We start from the raw sequence: 16,028 nt of genomic DNA on the forward strand, positions 1-16,028 counted from the left end.
GAACCCCCCTTTGCCCCTCAGTGAATCCCCCCCTTTGCGCCTCAGTGAATCCCCCCCTTTGCCCCTCAGTGAATCCCCCTTTGCCCCTCAGTGAACCCCCCTTTGCCCCTCAGTGAACCCCCCTTTGCCCCTCAGTGAATCCCCCTTTGCCCCTCAGTGAACCCCCCTTTGCCCCTCAGTGAATCCCCTTTGCCCCTCAGTGAACCCCCCTTTGCGCCTCAGTGAATCCCCCCCTTTGCCCCTCAGTGAATCCCCCTTTGCCCCTCAGTGAACCCCCCGTTGCCCCTCAGTGAACCCCCCTTTGCCCCTCAGTGAATCCCCCTTTGCCCCTCAGTGAACCCCCCTTTGCCCCTCAGTGAACCCCCCTTTGCCCCTCAGTGAATCCCCCTTTGCCCCTCAGTGAACCCCCCTTTGCCCCTCAGTGAACCCCCTTTGCCCCTCAGTGAATCCCCCTTTGCCCCTCAGTGAACCCCCCTTTGCCCCTCAGTGAATCCCCCTTTGCCCCTCAGTGAACCCCCCTTTGCCCCTCAGTGAACCCCCCTTTGCCCCTCAGTGAATCCCCCTTTGCCCCTCAGTGAACCCCCCTTTGCCCCTCAGTGAACCCCCTTTGCCCCTCAGTGAATCCCCCTTTGCCCCTCAGTGAACCCCCCGTTGCCCCTCAGTGAACCCCCCTTTGCCCCTCAGTGAATCCCCCCCTTTGCCCCTCAGTGAACCCCCCTTTGCCTCTCAGTGAACCCCCCTTTGCCCCTCAGTGAACCCCCCTTTGCCCCTCAGTGAATCCCCCCCTTTGCCCCTCAGTGAATCCCCCATTGCCCCTCAGTGTAGGTTAACGGTGGAAACAATTGAAGGGCAGTTGCATTAATGGGGGAGTATCAGTTACAGGGGGGTAGGGAGAGGGGGGATTGCTCCACTGGGAGCTGGCACAGACCTGATGGGCCAAATGGCTTCCAGTTTCTCATTAGAGGTATTTGCTATACTACATCTGGCCGTTATCAAATGGCTGAAGGGGGGTGGGGGTTCTGTGTAGAGTTGACTAATGACATTCCTAGATTGCATCAGTGGTTACACATCAGTATAAAGCATCGTGTAGCAATGTATGAAAATATCTTCATATATCCGTTACCAGTCAATATCCTTATCTGATCAAGCAGATGGTAACAGACAGCTAATCAATAATTGTGAATATGTCTGAATCAGTCTGAAGAAGGGTCTTGACCTGAAACATCACCCATTCCTTCTCTCCAGAGATGCTGCCTGACCCGCTGAGTTACTCCAGTATTTTGTGTCTAGACAATAGATAAGAGATAATAGGTGCAGGAGGAGGCCTTTCGGCCCTTCGAGCCAGCACTGCCTTTCAATGTGATCATGGCTGATCATTCTCAATCAGTACCCCGTTCCTGCCTTCCCCCCATACCCCCTGACTACGCTATCCTTAAGAGCTCTATCTAGCTCTCTCTTGAATGCATTCAGAGAATTGGCCTCCACTGCCTTCTGAGGCAGAGAATCCCACAGATTCACAACTCTGACTGAAAAGGTTTTTCCTCATCTCAGTTCTAAATGGCCTACCCCTTATTCTTAAACTGTGGCCCCTTGTTCTGGACTCCCCCAACATTGGGAACATGTTTCCTGCCTCTAACGTGTCCAACCCCTTAATAATCTTATACGTTTCGATAAGATCCCCTCTCATCCTAAATTCCAGTGTATACAAGGGGTTGTACGTCCCCTTTTCCTAACTTGACACCATTCAGATAATAATCTGCCTTCCTATTCTTACCACCAAAGTGGATAACCTCACACTTATCCACATTAAACTGTATCTGCCATGCAACCGCCCACTCATACAACCTGTCCAAGTCACCCTGCAACCTCATAGCATGTGTTACCACTTTCAACACACTGTGTACCTGCTCTCCTAAATTAGATCCCTCTGCACTACAACCTGGGTGACATGGTGGCACAGCGGTAGAGTTACAACACCAGAGACCCGGGTTCGATCCTGACTACGGGTGCTGTCCATAAGGGAGTTTATACCCGTGACCTGAGTGGGTTTTCTCTGGGTGCTCCGGTTTCCTCCTGCACTCTAAAGACGTACAGATTTGTAGGTTAAGTGGCTTTGGTAAAATTGTAAATTGTCCCTAATTGTAAATTGTTCCTAATTGTGTGTGCAGGATAATGTTTGTGTGTGGGGATCGCTGGTCTACGTTCAGTGTAAATCACCAGCTGCACTTCCTTCCTACACAGCTGATCAATCATTTCTGGAAACACTGTTGTCGACCCAACTCTGTACAAGATTACAAAGTACAAATGATGAACATATTACACGCGGGGAATGTGAGATATAAAAGGTTCATGCAGCTTTGGCTGCTCGTGAGTAACTAGTTCACGCAGTAATAACCAGTGTTGACTGCACGCAGCAAGGTATTGTTATTGTATCACAAAATGCTGGAGTAACTCAGCGGGTCAGGCAGCATCTAGGAGAGAAGGAATGGGTGAGGCTCCTCTTCAGACTGATTTTTATTGAATGATTCATCGTCTAACAATCCACATTCGATGTTACCGGCTTTACCTCTTTAATATTCATCTTTACTGGCACATACAACTTGCAGTCTCATTATTTCCCTTTGAAAGCTGCATCCAAAAACAAGCTTCAATTAGTGGAGGGAAGATTGTGACCCATCCAAACCACAGTACGCCAGAGGTCACACTGATGGGGAGATGTGAGCAGGCATTGTACAGATGTCTGCATCATCTTATATTCTTCAAAAGCATCGACACCAGCCATGCCTCAAGAAGATAGATAGCATCGACGTTTAAAAAACATTTAGACAGGGTACATGGAAAGGAAAGGGTTAGAGGATATGGGCCAAACACGGGCGGGCAGGTGGGACGAGTGTAGATGGGGCACCTTGGTCAGTATGGGCAAATGTAACCATGCTCTCTGTCTCAGGGTGGCTGCCTCGCCAACAGTCTCTGTCCTTTCTTTTTTCTGTTATTTTGTTTGTACAGTTTTCATTCTTTTTAGAATTCTGTCATTCATTTCACAGAGTCCTACAGCACAGAAAGAGGCCCTTCGGCCCATCGTGTCCGCGCCGCCCGTTACCAAACACAGTCTAATTTTAATCCCATTTTCCCACATTTGGACCGTAGCCCTGAATGTTGTAGCATTTCAAGTGCCCATCCAAATGCCTCTTAAACGTTGTGAGTGTTCCCGCCTCCACCACCACCCCAGGCAATGAGTTCCAGACTCCAACCACCCTCTGGGTGAAAAAGTTCTTTCTCACATCCCCCCGAAACCTCCCTCCCCTTACCCTGTATCTATGTCCCCTCGTTGTTGAACCTTCCACCAGTGGAAGAAGTGGTGATGTTATGTGAATGTTACGTATAGTTTGTGTGTTGTGTGTTGTGTGTTGTGTGTTGTGTGTTGTGTGTTGTGTGTTGTGTGTTGTGTGTTGTGTGTTGTGTGTGTGTGTGTGTTGTGTGTTGTGTGTTGTGTGTTGTGTGTTGTGTGTTGTGTGTTGTGTGTTGTGTGTTGTGTGTTGTGTGTTGTGTGTTGTGTGTTGTGTGTGTGTGTGTTGTGTGTTGTGTGAGCCCATGTGCCTGTGGTGCACTTGCCAGCACAACAATAGACAATAGGTGCAGGAGGAGGCCATTCAGCCCTTCGAGCCAGCACCGCCATTCAATGTGATCATGGCTGATCATTCTCAATCAGTACCCCGTTCCTGCCTTCTCCCCATACCCCTTGACTCCGCTATCCTTAAGAGCTCTATCTAACTCTCTCTTGAAAGCATCCAGAGAATTGGCCTCCACTGTCTTCTGAGGCAGAGAATTCCACAGATTCACAACTCTTTGGGTGAAAAAGGTCTTCCTCATCTCAGTTCAAATTGGCCTACCCCTTATTCTTAAACTGTGGCCCTTGGTTCTGGACTCCCCCAACATCGGGAACATGTTTCCTGCCTCTAGCGTGTCCAATCCCTTAATAATCTTATATGTTTCAATATGATCCCCTCTCATCCTAAATTCCAGTGTATACAAGCCTAGTCGCTCCAGTCTTTCAACATATGACAGTCCCACCATTCCGGGAATTAACCTAGTAAACCTACGCTGCACGCCCTCAATAGCAAGAATATCCTTCCTCAAATTTGGAGACCAAAACTGCACACAGTACTCCAGGTGCGGTCTCACTAGGGCCCGGTACAACTGCAGAAGGACCTCTTTGCTCCTATACTCAACTCCCCTTGTTATGAAGGCCAACATTCCATTGGCTTTCGTCACTGCCTGCTGTACCTGCATGCTTCCTTTCCGTGACTGATGAACAAGGACACCCAGATCTCTTTGTACTTCCCCTTTTCCTAACTTGACACCATTCAGATAATCTGCCTTCCTGTTCTTGCCACCAAAGTGGGTAACCTCACATTTATCCACATTAAACTGCATCTACCATGCATTCGTCCACTCACACAACCTGTCCAAGTCACCCTGCATCCTCATAGCATCTTCCTCACAGCTCACACTGCCACCCAGCTTTGTGTCATCTGCAAATTTGCTAATGTTACTTTTAATCCCTTCATCCAAGTCATTAATGTATATTGTAAATAGCTGCGGTCCCAGTACCGAGCCTTGCGGCACCCCACTAGTCACTGCGGTCCCAGTACCGAGCCTTGCGGCACCCCACTAGTCACTGCGGTCCCAGCACCGAGCCTTGCGGCACCCCACTAGTCACTGCGGTCCCAGCACCGAGCCTTGCGGTACCCCACTAGTCACTGCGGTCCCAGTACCGAGCCTTGCGGCACCCCACTAGTCACTGCGGTCCCAGTACCGAGCCTTGCGGCACCCCACTAGTCACTGCGGTCCCAGTACCGAGCCTTGCGGCACCCCACTAGTCACTGCGGTCCCAGTACCGAGCCTTGCGGCACCCCACTAGTCACTGCGGTCCCAGCACCGAGCCTTGCGGCACCCCACTAGTCACTGCCTGCCATTCTGAAAGGGACCCGTTAATCCCCACTCTTTGTTTCCTGTCTGCCAACCAATTTTCTATCCATGTCAGTACCCTACCCCCAATACCATGTGCTCTAATTTTGCCCTCTAATCTCCTATGTGGGACCTTAGCAAAGGCTTTCTGAAAGTCTAAGAAAAACATCTCATTGTACCTGTATCTCCAGTACTTATTCATTTCACAATAAACCTGAACGTACTTCAAGATTACGATCCTTCAACTGGCTGTATGTGCCACTTTGTCAGATGGAAATTGTAAAAAATATTTATATACTGATAAAACCATTTTTCATCTGGTTGGGACTCTGAAGGCTTGTTAAATGTGAATTTAAAGCTTCAGAGAGCTTTAATAAAACCTTATATCGGCTGCCTCACACAGTTTAACTAGAAAACATTAAATGTGTATAAAACAAATTTATAACCCCAAAACGCAAGGGTCTTGTGGCCATGAAGTATTATGAATGTTCAGAAGGTTCAGGATAATGTAAAGATGTAAAGAAAATATGCTGAAGCTGTGACATTTTTGGATTGGGAGACTTAAAATTCATTCACAGCAAGTAGGCGTTGCTGGTTAGAGCAGCATTAACTGCCCACTCTGCTCCATAACTTGCACCCATTATACCTGAGACCTCCCTGCAACCCCAAACCTCCCATCACCCATCTGTGGCCCTCCAGCACCATCACATCCACTGAGGAAGTGTTCTGACCTAAAACGTCACCTATCCATGTTCTCCACAGATGCTGCCTGACCCGCTGAGTTACTCCAGCACTCTGGGTCTTTTGCTCCTTGCACATTTCAGGATTAGTCAGGCAATCTGAAGCCAAACTGTTAATAGAATTGACGCAAGGTTATTGACTTTCATCCCAAATTTGTTGGCTAAATGCCATCATCCAAACGATGCAGAAACAACTTAATTAATGAGCTGGAAACCTTGAAGATTGTTTTGGTGATGGAGGACGGACAAAGCCCAGAGGACCTGTCACCAGGCTCCCCGCAGTGCGCTGTGCTCCAGGCAGCTTTAGCAACAAGGACTTTGAGCAGAGATATCGCTCTTTATCCAGCTGCCAACATTGCCCTCATGCCCACAATCTCCTGTTACACACAGAGATCAAAAGCTGTGCATAATCATCTAATCACACAGCGGGATTAACCAGATGAAACGCAAAGCATTCTGCAGCAGCATCTGACCCAGAAACGGCAGACTCGAGCCAGTGAAATCCGGGGAACAGCACATACACATGGAGATCGGCTGTCCCAGTTCGTACAGCATCTGAAGAAGGGTCTCCACCCAAAACATCACCCATTCCTTCTCTCAGTGTAAACCAGCACCTGCAGTTCCTTCCTACACCCCACCATCCACCCTCAGCAAGGGGAGGGGAGGGGAGGGGAGGGGAGGGGAGGGGAGGGGAGAGGAGAGGAGAGGAGAGGAGAGGAGAGGAGAGGAGAGGAGAGGAGAGGAGAGGAGAGGAGAGGAGAGGAGAGGAGAGGAGAGGAGAGGAGAGGAGAGGAGAGGGTCGTGGGCTCGCTGGTCGATCCACACGACCAAGGAAGGCGATGGCTGGAGGCCCAGCAGCAGCCTGGGGCTCGCCTGGATTGGGCACCGCTCACAACAACCAGAGCACAGACTGGACTTGGAAAATGGATCCACAGCATGGTGCCTCTTGTATGCGGGACCAGTGGACTTAGGGTTGCCAACCTCCTCACTCCCAAACACAGGACAAGGTGATGTCACCGCCCCGCGCCCCACGTGACCTCACCCAGCCAGCGGCCACGTGCTACGCAACCCGCCTCCCGGCCCGGGCGGCCGCCATTGGTGGAGCGGGAGCACGTGGCCGCTGGCTGGGTGAGGTCACGTGGGGCGCGGGGCGGTGACGTCACCCTTTGTCCCGTATTTGGGAGTGAGGAAGTTGGCAACCCTACTAATACGGGACAAGGGCGGTCCCGTACGGGACAAACTAATTTAGCCCAAAATACGGGATGTCCCGGCTAATACGGGACAGTTGGCAACTCTAAGTGGACTATTTCTGTACACTTTGCTAAAGGGGGATGTGCTTGGCTCGGGCAATACTCGACTAGACGCATGGAGGAAAAGACTATCACATGTGACGACAACAAAACACCATTGACCATTGGATCAGTCGTTGTTGGGGTGGAGCAGCAGAAGCCAATACCTGCTACAAATCTCCGGGACAATCTTCAAACCAAACTGCACAGTCTGAAGAAAGGTTCCGACCCAAAATGTCAGTCTGATGAAGGGCTCAGACCCAAAACATCTGTTAATCCGTTCCTCCAGAGATGCTGAGTTACTCCAGCACGTTGTGTCAGTCTGCTGCTTATTTCTCTCTGGTCCTCAGTGTTCTCCAGCTCTAATCCATGGAACTAAGCTCCAGCAACGGCAATTATCTGACATCCCGTTGTTGACCGAGGGGTAGCAAGGATGGGCGAAGGGCAAGGAGATCCCCCTCCCCCATCCATCTGCATTCATGTCCACTCTGCACACCCATAGCTTAGCTGCAGCCTCACCAAGCAGCAGAAGGCGAGGCTTCTACCACTGCACCTTCCCTGCGACCTCTTGCTGTGAGGAGAGGGGGGAGCGGGGAGCTGTGACAGCACTGCCTTCCACTGCCTTCCACAGTGACAGCTTTTCACTGCACCTCGGTACATCTGACCATAACCCGAAACTGAACCTTTGGGAAGTTCATGAATGTCTCCTGAGAGCCGACGTTACAGGTTCTACATCCAAGGGCAGAGCAGAAACACTGGAGCATGGTTTCAAGGGTCATCACATCAGGGATCAGCAGGGAATATTTGCAGGATGGAAAGCTGAATTGCTTTGATCATCCTCTGAATGAACAAACCGTTTCCCACCCCTGCACCAACCATGGAACAGGCCCAGTTCTGCCAAACATGCGTGCAGCCTCACGGACTGTAGCAGAGTGGTTAGAGAGGAGGCAGACGCTCGTATTAATTAGCAACAAGCTTTCAGGTGTGAGGCATCGTGGGGTGAAGTATGGTATCGAGGTTCACATCAACTCTTGTTATCAACCCATCTTTTATCCTGCATCATTACACAAGAGCCATGGCATTCACCATGCTCATTCTTCATAGCTGTAAATGCTCACAACTCAGTTAACAATTCACTTAAACTCCTGTTCCAGATGAGAAACACCCACTGACCAACAGCTGATGTACATTAATTACACTCAATTTATGACCATTTCGAGCGGAAAGATCAGAACTTTAAAATTTTAGACACAAAAAGTTGAAGATGCTGGTTTACAAAAAGATGCACAAAGTGGTGGAGTAACTCAGCGGGTCAGGCAGCATCTGTGGAGAACATGGATAGGTGACGTTTCACAGAGTGCTGGAGTAACTCAGTGGATCAAGATTCAAGATCAAGATCATTTTATTGTCACATGTACCAATTAAGTACAGTGAAATTTGAGTCAAATTTCATTGGACTTTAATTGGTACATGTGACAATAAATTGATCTTGAATCTTGAATCTTGAATCTTGATCTTGGGCTACAGATGTGCAGCCCTGTGGTGGAGCTACAGACATGCGTCCCTGTGGTGGAGCTACAGACATGCGTCCCTGTGGTGGAGCTACAGACATGCGTCCCTGTGGTGGAGCTACAGGCGTGTAGCCGTGTGGTGGAGCTACAGACATGCGTCCCTGTGGTGGAGCTACAGGCGTGTAGCCGTGTGGTGGAGCTACAGACATGCGTCCCTGTGGTGGAGCTACAGGCATGCAGCCCTATGGTGGAGCTACAGGCGTGCAGCCCTGTGGTGGAGCTACAGGCATGCAGCCCTGTGGTGGAGCTACAGGCATGCAGCCCTGTGGTGGAGCTACATGCGTGTAGCCCTGTGGTGGAGTTACAGACATGTAGCTCTGTGGTGGAGCTACGGACATGCAGCCCTGTGGTGGAGCTACAGACATGCGGCCCTGTGGTGGAGCTACAGACATGCGGCCCTGTGGTGGAGCTACAGACATGCGGTCCTGTGGTGGAGCTACAGACGTGCGGCCCTGTGGTGGAGCTACAGACATGCGGCCCTGTGGTGGAACTACAGACGAGCGGCCCTGTGGTGGAGCTACAGGCATGCGGCCCTGTGGTGGAGCTACGATGGGTGAGGTGCTGCTGGAAACTGCTCTGACATTGTGCATGATTTCAGGTGTAGATTAGTGTTGATTTAATGTACTGTACCTTCGCCCAAGTTTTGCGTCCGACTTGATTTGGCATTTGTATTACAAAACTGGGCAACAAAGAAAGACCAAAGTTCATTTTCTCAGCAGATAAACCCATATCAGCTGCATCTTTTCATTTGTCTTATGAATAAACCCTACCTCTCATACCAATAACGATAACAATATTGGCCTGGATAGAGTGGGTGTGGAGAGGATGTTTCCACTAGTGGGAGAGTCTAGGACCAGAGGGCACAGCCTCAGAATTAAAGGTCGTTCCTTTGAGGAGGAATTTCTTTAGTCAGAGGGTGGTGAATCTGTGGGATTCTTTGCCACAGACGGCTGTGGAGGCCACAAGTCAGTGGGTATTTTTAAGGCAGAGATAGATAGATTCTTGATTAGTGCGGGTGTCAGTGGTTGTGGGGAGAAGGCAGGAGAATGGGGTTGAGATGGAAAGATTGAATGGCGGAGTAGATTTGATGGACCGAATGGACTAATTCTGCTCCTATCGCTTATGAACTTGTGCTTTGCAAAACACCACTGTACTTGAAAGCTAAAGTTAGCACCAATGTTGTAGAAACCGTGGGTTGTCACAGACTAATCGTTAGTTACTGTGAAGATTTAGAGATGACTTACCATTGTGGTCTCTGCTATTGAGCCAAAACTGTTGATAAATATGTTGCAGGTGACATTAACTGGCGGGCCTGCAAACAAAGAGAAGGACAATGTGTTAATATCAACGCATCATCTCCAGATTTCAGTCTCTGATGTAAATGGGGCCCACGGATATTCTTAAGACATATACACAGAGAGGTAATATACCATAGCACAATGCATCCTAACTCTTCTCTGTGGATTGTAGCCTTGTCGCGGTGGAGAAGCTCGTGTGGTCCTGAGATCCTGAGAGCGATGCCGTCTGGAGCTGTGCTCCTGGTAGGGTCACCCATGGGGGTAAGGTCGAGGGGGAGGTCCCTGACAAAGACCAATCCAACCAATGGCGGCCGCCCGGGCCGGGAGCACGTGGGCACTGGCTGGGTGAGGTCACGTGGGGCGCGGGGCGGTGACGTCACCCTTTGTCCCGTATTTGGGAGTGAGGAAGTTGGCAACCCTACTAATACGGGACAAGGGCGGTCCCGTATGAGACAAACTAAACTAGGCCAAAATACGGGATGTCCCGGCTAATACGGGACAGTTGGCGACACTACCCACACTACAAGCTTATTGAATACAGCTTTGTGATGTTCGAGGCAAACGATTTGTCATAAAGCTGCCTCAGCTGCAGATCAAACTGTTGTGATTTAGTGAGCCGTTAGTATTCACTTCGATGCCCGTTCACAGTCATTGATTACCATCCAACCAGGTTTGCAGGTGACTTCCAGCCTCTTTAAACCATCTCAGACTTTTGGTGACAACCCACATCATATGATTTGCCTGAAGGGACTGCAACTGGAGCTATCCAGATAGACACAGAGTGCTGGAGTAACTCAGTGGGTCAGGCAGCATCTGTGGAGAACATGGATAGGTGACGTTTCACAGAGTGCTGGAGTAACTCAGCGGGTCAGGCAGCATCTGTGGAGAACATGGATAGGTGACGTTTCACAGAGTGCTGGAGTAACTCAGCGGGTCAGGCAGCATCTCTGGAGAGAAGGAATGGGTGACGTTTTGTGTCGAGACCCTTCTTCAGACTCTGTATCTTCTACGTACACATAAAGACCCACCGATTAAGCAAAACATCTTCTGAAGCATATTACATTTCTTTTCTAACATATAATCAAATTATCTAGCATTTAAGCTGGTCATAGTGAAGAGAAGATTTATGAGGATGTTGCCAGGGCTCGAGGGTGTGAGCTACAGGGCGAGGTTGCTGGGACTAGAGGGTGTGAGCTACAGGGAGAGGTTGCTGGGACTAGAGGGTGTGGGCTACAGGGAGAGGTGGGCAGGACTAAAGGGTGTGAGCTACAGGGAGAGGTTGGGGAGGCTAGGACTTTATTCCTTGGAGCTCAGGTCACTGAGGGGTGATCTTATAGAGGTGAACAAGATCATGAGAGGAATAGATAAGGTGAATGCACAAAGTATTTTAAAGAGTTGGGGAAATCAAGAACCAGAGGACATAGGTTTAAGAGAGGAGGGGAAAGATTTAATAAAAACCTAGGATGGTGATGGGTTGCCAGAGGAGGTCGATGAGACAGGGAGAAGAGCAACATTTGAAAGATATTTGGACGGGTCGGTGGGCAGGAATGGTTTGGAGGGATCTGGGACGAACGTGAGCAAATGAGATCAGCTTATCTTGGATGGATGGGTTGGGCTGAAGGACCTGGTTCCATACTATATGACACTGATTCCTTCAGAAGAAATGAACTCGGGTGTAGAAGTAGTGAAACATCTTTTTATTTCACACAACTTGAATAAAAAGTAAAATAAATTCAGCAATCACATATTTCTTCAAAATTGAGTGAACCTCACTGCAAATGATCATTATTGAAATAATAAATCTAAACAAAGCTGGCTGCAAAAGGCCATGCAGAATACTAAGTGTCATTAATGGGATTTAGTGGCACACTGATTATCTTGTACATGAAGTAATTCACCGTTTGTACACGCTGACCTTCAGAGAACAGCGAGTCAGTTCAGCCAACAAGTCTCAACTAGATGGAGAGAACAAGCTGATTATGAATCTTTCAGATGTCCAAAATTGTCTGTTAAGCTGACTCTGCCCAGCTCACATACAGATAGCCCAGAGATAGACAGAGTGCTGAAGTAACTCAGCGGGTCAGGCAGCATCTTGGGAGAGAAAGACCAGGTGACGTTTCCGAACTGCCTGTGCTGCCAGAGCCGCTGAGTTACTCCAGCTTTTTGTGTCTATCTTTGATGTAAACCAAGAACTGCAGTTCCTTCCCACACATAAGTGTCGATAGCTCAGTTCTATGTAAATATGGGCCCATCTTTGGCCCATCTTTGTCCACACCCCTCTAAACCTTTCCTGTCTATATCTACTGCAGCCTTTCCTGTACAGCCGGTACATCTGCTGACGTGTCCATTTGTAGCTCTCCATGTGATAGATGACTAAAGTCACCCTTGTGTGGGAAGTGCTGGTCCTCCTTGTTGTGTCCCTTTTACTGCTGTGCATCATGGCTTCCTGAGAGGGAAATTGTCAAAAGCAATATGAAGTGTGGAGGTTGTTGCAAACCCTGTAGATAATGGGGTGCTGTTCCTCAAACTGACACTGTACAATACTGGGCCTCACTGGGCCGCACTGGGGTCACTGGCCGCACTGGGGTCACTGGCCGCACTGGGGTCACTAGGCCGCACTGGGCCACACTGGGGTCACTGGGCCACACTGGGCCACACTGGGGTCATTGGGCTACTCTGGGCCGCACTGGGCCACACTGGGGTCACTGGGTCTCACTGGGGTCACTGGGCCTCACTGGGGTCACTGGGCTGCACTGGGCCATACTGGGGTCACTGGGCCGCACTGGGCCGTACTGGGGTCACTGGGCCGCACTGGGGTCACTGGGCCGCACTGGGGTCACTGGGCCGCACTGGGCCACACAGGGGTCACACTGGGCCACACAGGGGTCACACGGCCACACTGGGCCGCACTGGGCCACACTGGGCCACACTGGGGTCACCGGGCCTCACTGGGGCTCTCTGGGTTGCACTGGGCTGCACTGGGCCGTACTGGGGTCACTGGGCCGCACTGGGCCGCACTGGGGTCACTGGGCCGCACTGGGCCGCACTGGGCCGCACTGGGCCGCACTGGGCCACACTGGGCCACACTGGGCCACACTGGGCCACACAGGGGTCACACTGGGCCACACAGGGGTCACACGGCCACACTGGGCCGCGCTGGTCCACACAGGGGTCACCGGGCCTCACTGGGGCTCTCTGGGTTGCACTGGGCTGCACTGGGCCATATTGGGGTCACTGAGAAACATGGGCGTGCAGAGGGAGAGGGCACGTGAAGACTTGTCCTTGTGGACTGGTGGAAGATAACAGATCTTGTGCAGTGAATAAGAGTTGTCACGACATGGAGGAATTCAGCAGATTGGATTACATCTGCTCACTGGAACTGGGTGATCTAATTTGAAGGCAAGATTAGAGAATGTCATCGGCCTAAGGACTGCTGTGTAACTCTGTAACTCTGGGTCATTGACAGATAAGTACAGCTGATCCACCGGCAATAGAGATTGCAGACATAACCCCCCCCCCATCCTCATTTAACGTTCAGTCTCTATGCTTTGTTTACTATTATTGAAATTCCTTCTCCGTTTCGAGTGGTGGCATGGCGTAACTGTGAAGCGGCCCCAGTCAAGGGGAGGGAGTGGATGGGGTGTTGCAGCTTGGGTGGGCTGGGGAGGGGAGGTGGGTGGGCTGGGGAGGGGAGGTGGGTGGGCTGGGGAGGGGAGGTGGGTGGGCTGGGGAGGGGAGGTGGGTGGGCTGGGGAGGGGAGGTGGGTGGGCTGGGGAGGGGAGGTGGGTGGGCTGGGGAGGGGAGGTGGGTGGGCTGGGGAGGGGAGGTGGGTGGGCTGGGGAGGTGAGGTGGGTGGGCTGGGGAGGGGAGGTGGGTGGGCTGGGGAGGGGAGGTGGGTGGGCTGGGGAGGGGAGGTGGGTGGGCTGGGGAGGGGAGGTGGGTGGGCTGGGGAGGGGAGGTGGGTGGGCTGGGGAGGGGAGGTGGGTGGGCTGGGGAGGGGAGGTGGGTGGGCTGGGGTGGGGAGGTGGGTGGGCTGGGGAGGGGAGGTGGGTGGGCTGGGGAGAGGAGGTGGGTGGGCTGGGGAGAGGAGGTGGCTGGTCTCCCTGCACCATGTTCACTGGGACTTTGAACGTCCCACCAGGAGGGTAGTGGTTCTTGCTGCATGTAGTTCACTGCATGGGCTAATTCTGCTCCGATGTATAATGAACTTCTGAAACGCAGTACCAATCCCCACCCACCCTTTGTACATGGTGCTCACAAGGGAAATATCCTGGCAAGGGAAGCAAAATATTCATCATTGGGGCTTGTCGCAAAAAGGATGTTGTTTTGGTCTGGGTAATAACAACAATAAATGTGTGTTTGGCTGGAGACCTCCATCCTCATCCAGAACCACCTGCTCTCTACTTTCCCACATCCAGCAGATCAAGCTTACTGACTACTGTGGCCCCACAGCAGAAGCCACGTGGTGGGGCTGGAAACTGGAGGTGTCTGTCCTGAGCTACTTCTGCTGCCACCACCATCTACCACACAAGTGTCGGCTCCCACTGACGGACGATGACAGCGATGTAACATTTGAAACATAGACGACGGACACGGAAGAAGACTGATTACTGTCGGGCTCCAGACAACACAATATCTGTGACGTGGAGATCCTGTATTGTTTTATTATTGTCACTTGCAGAGTGACACAGTGAAAAGCTCTTTGCCAGATCGGTACCACACCCTGCTTGTGGGAGGGCCATTTAGTAGTGTGATAATGGCGAGGAGAAACTGGTCCTGAATCTGGAGGTGAGCTTCTGTATCTGCTTGCTGACATCAGAAGGGGGAAGAGGGAATGACCGGGGTGTAAATGATCCTTGATTATGTTGGCTGCTTTCCCAAGGTGTAGCGAAGTGTAGATGGGGTTGCTGGCTGGTGTATGGAGTTGCTGGATGGGAGGCTGGTGTGTGGAGTTGATGGATGGGAGGCTGGTGTGTGTGTTGCTGGATGGGAGGCTGGTGTGTGGAGTTGATGGATGGGAGGCTGGTGTATGGAGTTGCTGGCTGGTGTGTGTGTTGCTGGATGGGAGGCTGGCCTGTGCGATGGACTGGGCTGTGTTCACAACTCTGTAATGTTGTGTAGTCTTGGGCAGAGCAGTTGCCAAACTGTGAAGCACCCCAATAAGATGCTTTCGATGGTGATGGTGGAGATGGGCATGGGTTGATGGGAGTGTTGCTGAACTCTCTTAGTCCACTAAGGAAGTGGGGGCGAGGATGTAGCATCAACAACGTAACTTCAGTTGTGTAAAAGAAGGAATGTTGGTCAAAGCGTGAAGCTTGCAACTCTGAAATGGAGCAGGAACCCCAACATCAGAAGTGGCTGAAGATAGACACAAAAAGCTGGAGTAACTCAGCGGGTCAGGCAGCGTCTGTGGAGAACATGGATAGGTGACGTTTCACAGAGTGCTGGAGTAACTCAGCGGGTCAGGCAGCGTCTGTGGAGAACATGGATAGGTGACGTTTCACAGAGTGCTGGAGTAACTCAGCGGGTCAGGCAGCATCTGTGGAGAACATGGATAGGTGACGTTTCACAGAGTGCTGGAGTAACTCAGCGGGTCAGGCAGCGTCTGTGGAGAGAAGAAACGGGTGATGTTTTGGGTGGAGACCATTCTTCAGACTGTATGACGTGACCGTCTCTGAACTCTGTGTGGAGTTGCTGTCTCACGGTGATCAATCTCCACAAGGGTCAGTTCATGAAGATCACCAACACAGTCACCCTTTCACTGCCGTGTGCTTGTGGCTTGACAAGAGTTGGAAGCGAGCACACAAATCGTTAAGTTGCAAGCTTGGGACAATTTTACAGAGTGAAAGGACAAGGTCTGATAAGCAATGTTGTACATTGCTGACCCTTGTTGTAAAGGTTGTGGTATTTTTAAAACATCATGCAAATAAGATGTGGCAGCTGTACAATCCCCCCCCCCCCCACCACCCACCACTGCCCTGGGGTCCGGGACGCCCAGCTTTGTGCAGACACTGCTCTTAACAAGGTCAGAGTCTCCTACAATTCTCTGCCTCAGAAGGCAGTGGAGGCCATTTAGAACGGAGATGAGGAAGAACTTTTTCAGTCAGAGAGTGGTGAAGGTGTGGAATTCTCTGCCTCAGAAGGCAGTGGAGGCCAGTTCGT

At 51.0% G+C, this 16,028-nt stretch overlaps 1 protein-coding gene across 2 annotated transcripts in view; it reads right to left on the bottom strand.

The window, feature by feature from the left end:
• LOC144599991 (glycine receptor subunit alphaZ1) overlaps positions 1-16,028 on the bottom strand; it is a 78,874-nt gene that overhangs the window by 35,357 nt on the left and 27,489 nt on the right. For both annotated transcript variants that reach the window (XM_078411285.1, XM_078411287.1), the window contains exon 3: positions 9,813-9,880. In XM_078411285.1, the coding sequence (XP_078267411.1) occupies positions 9,813-9,880 (68 nt within the window). The remainder of the gene's footprint in view (positions 1-9,812; positions 9,881-16,028) is intronic.

The sequence above is a fragment of the Rhinoraja longicauda genome, chromosome 14 (genome assembly GCF_053455715.1).
Source record: "Rhinoraja longicauda isolate Sanriku21f chromosome 14, sRhiLon1.1, whole genome shotgun sequence".
NCBI lineage: Eukaryota > Metazoa > Chordata > Chondrichthyes > Rajiformes > Arhynchobatidae > Rhinoraja > Rhinoraja longicauda.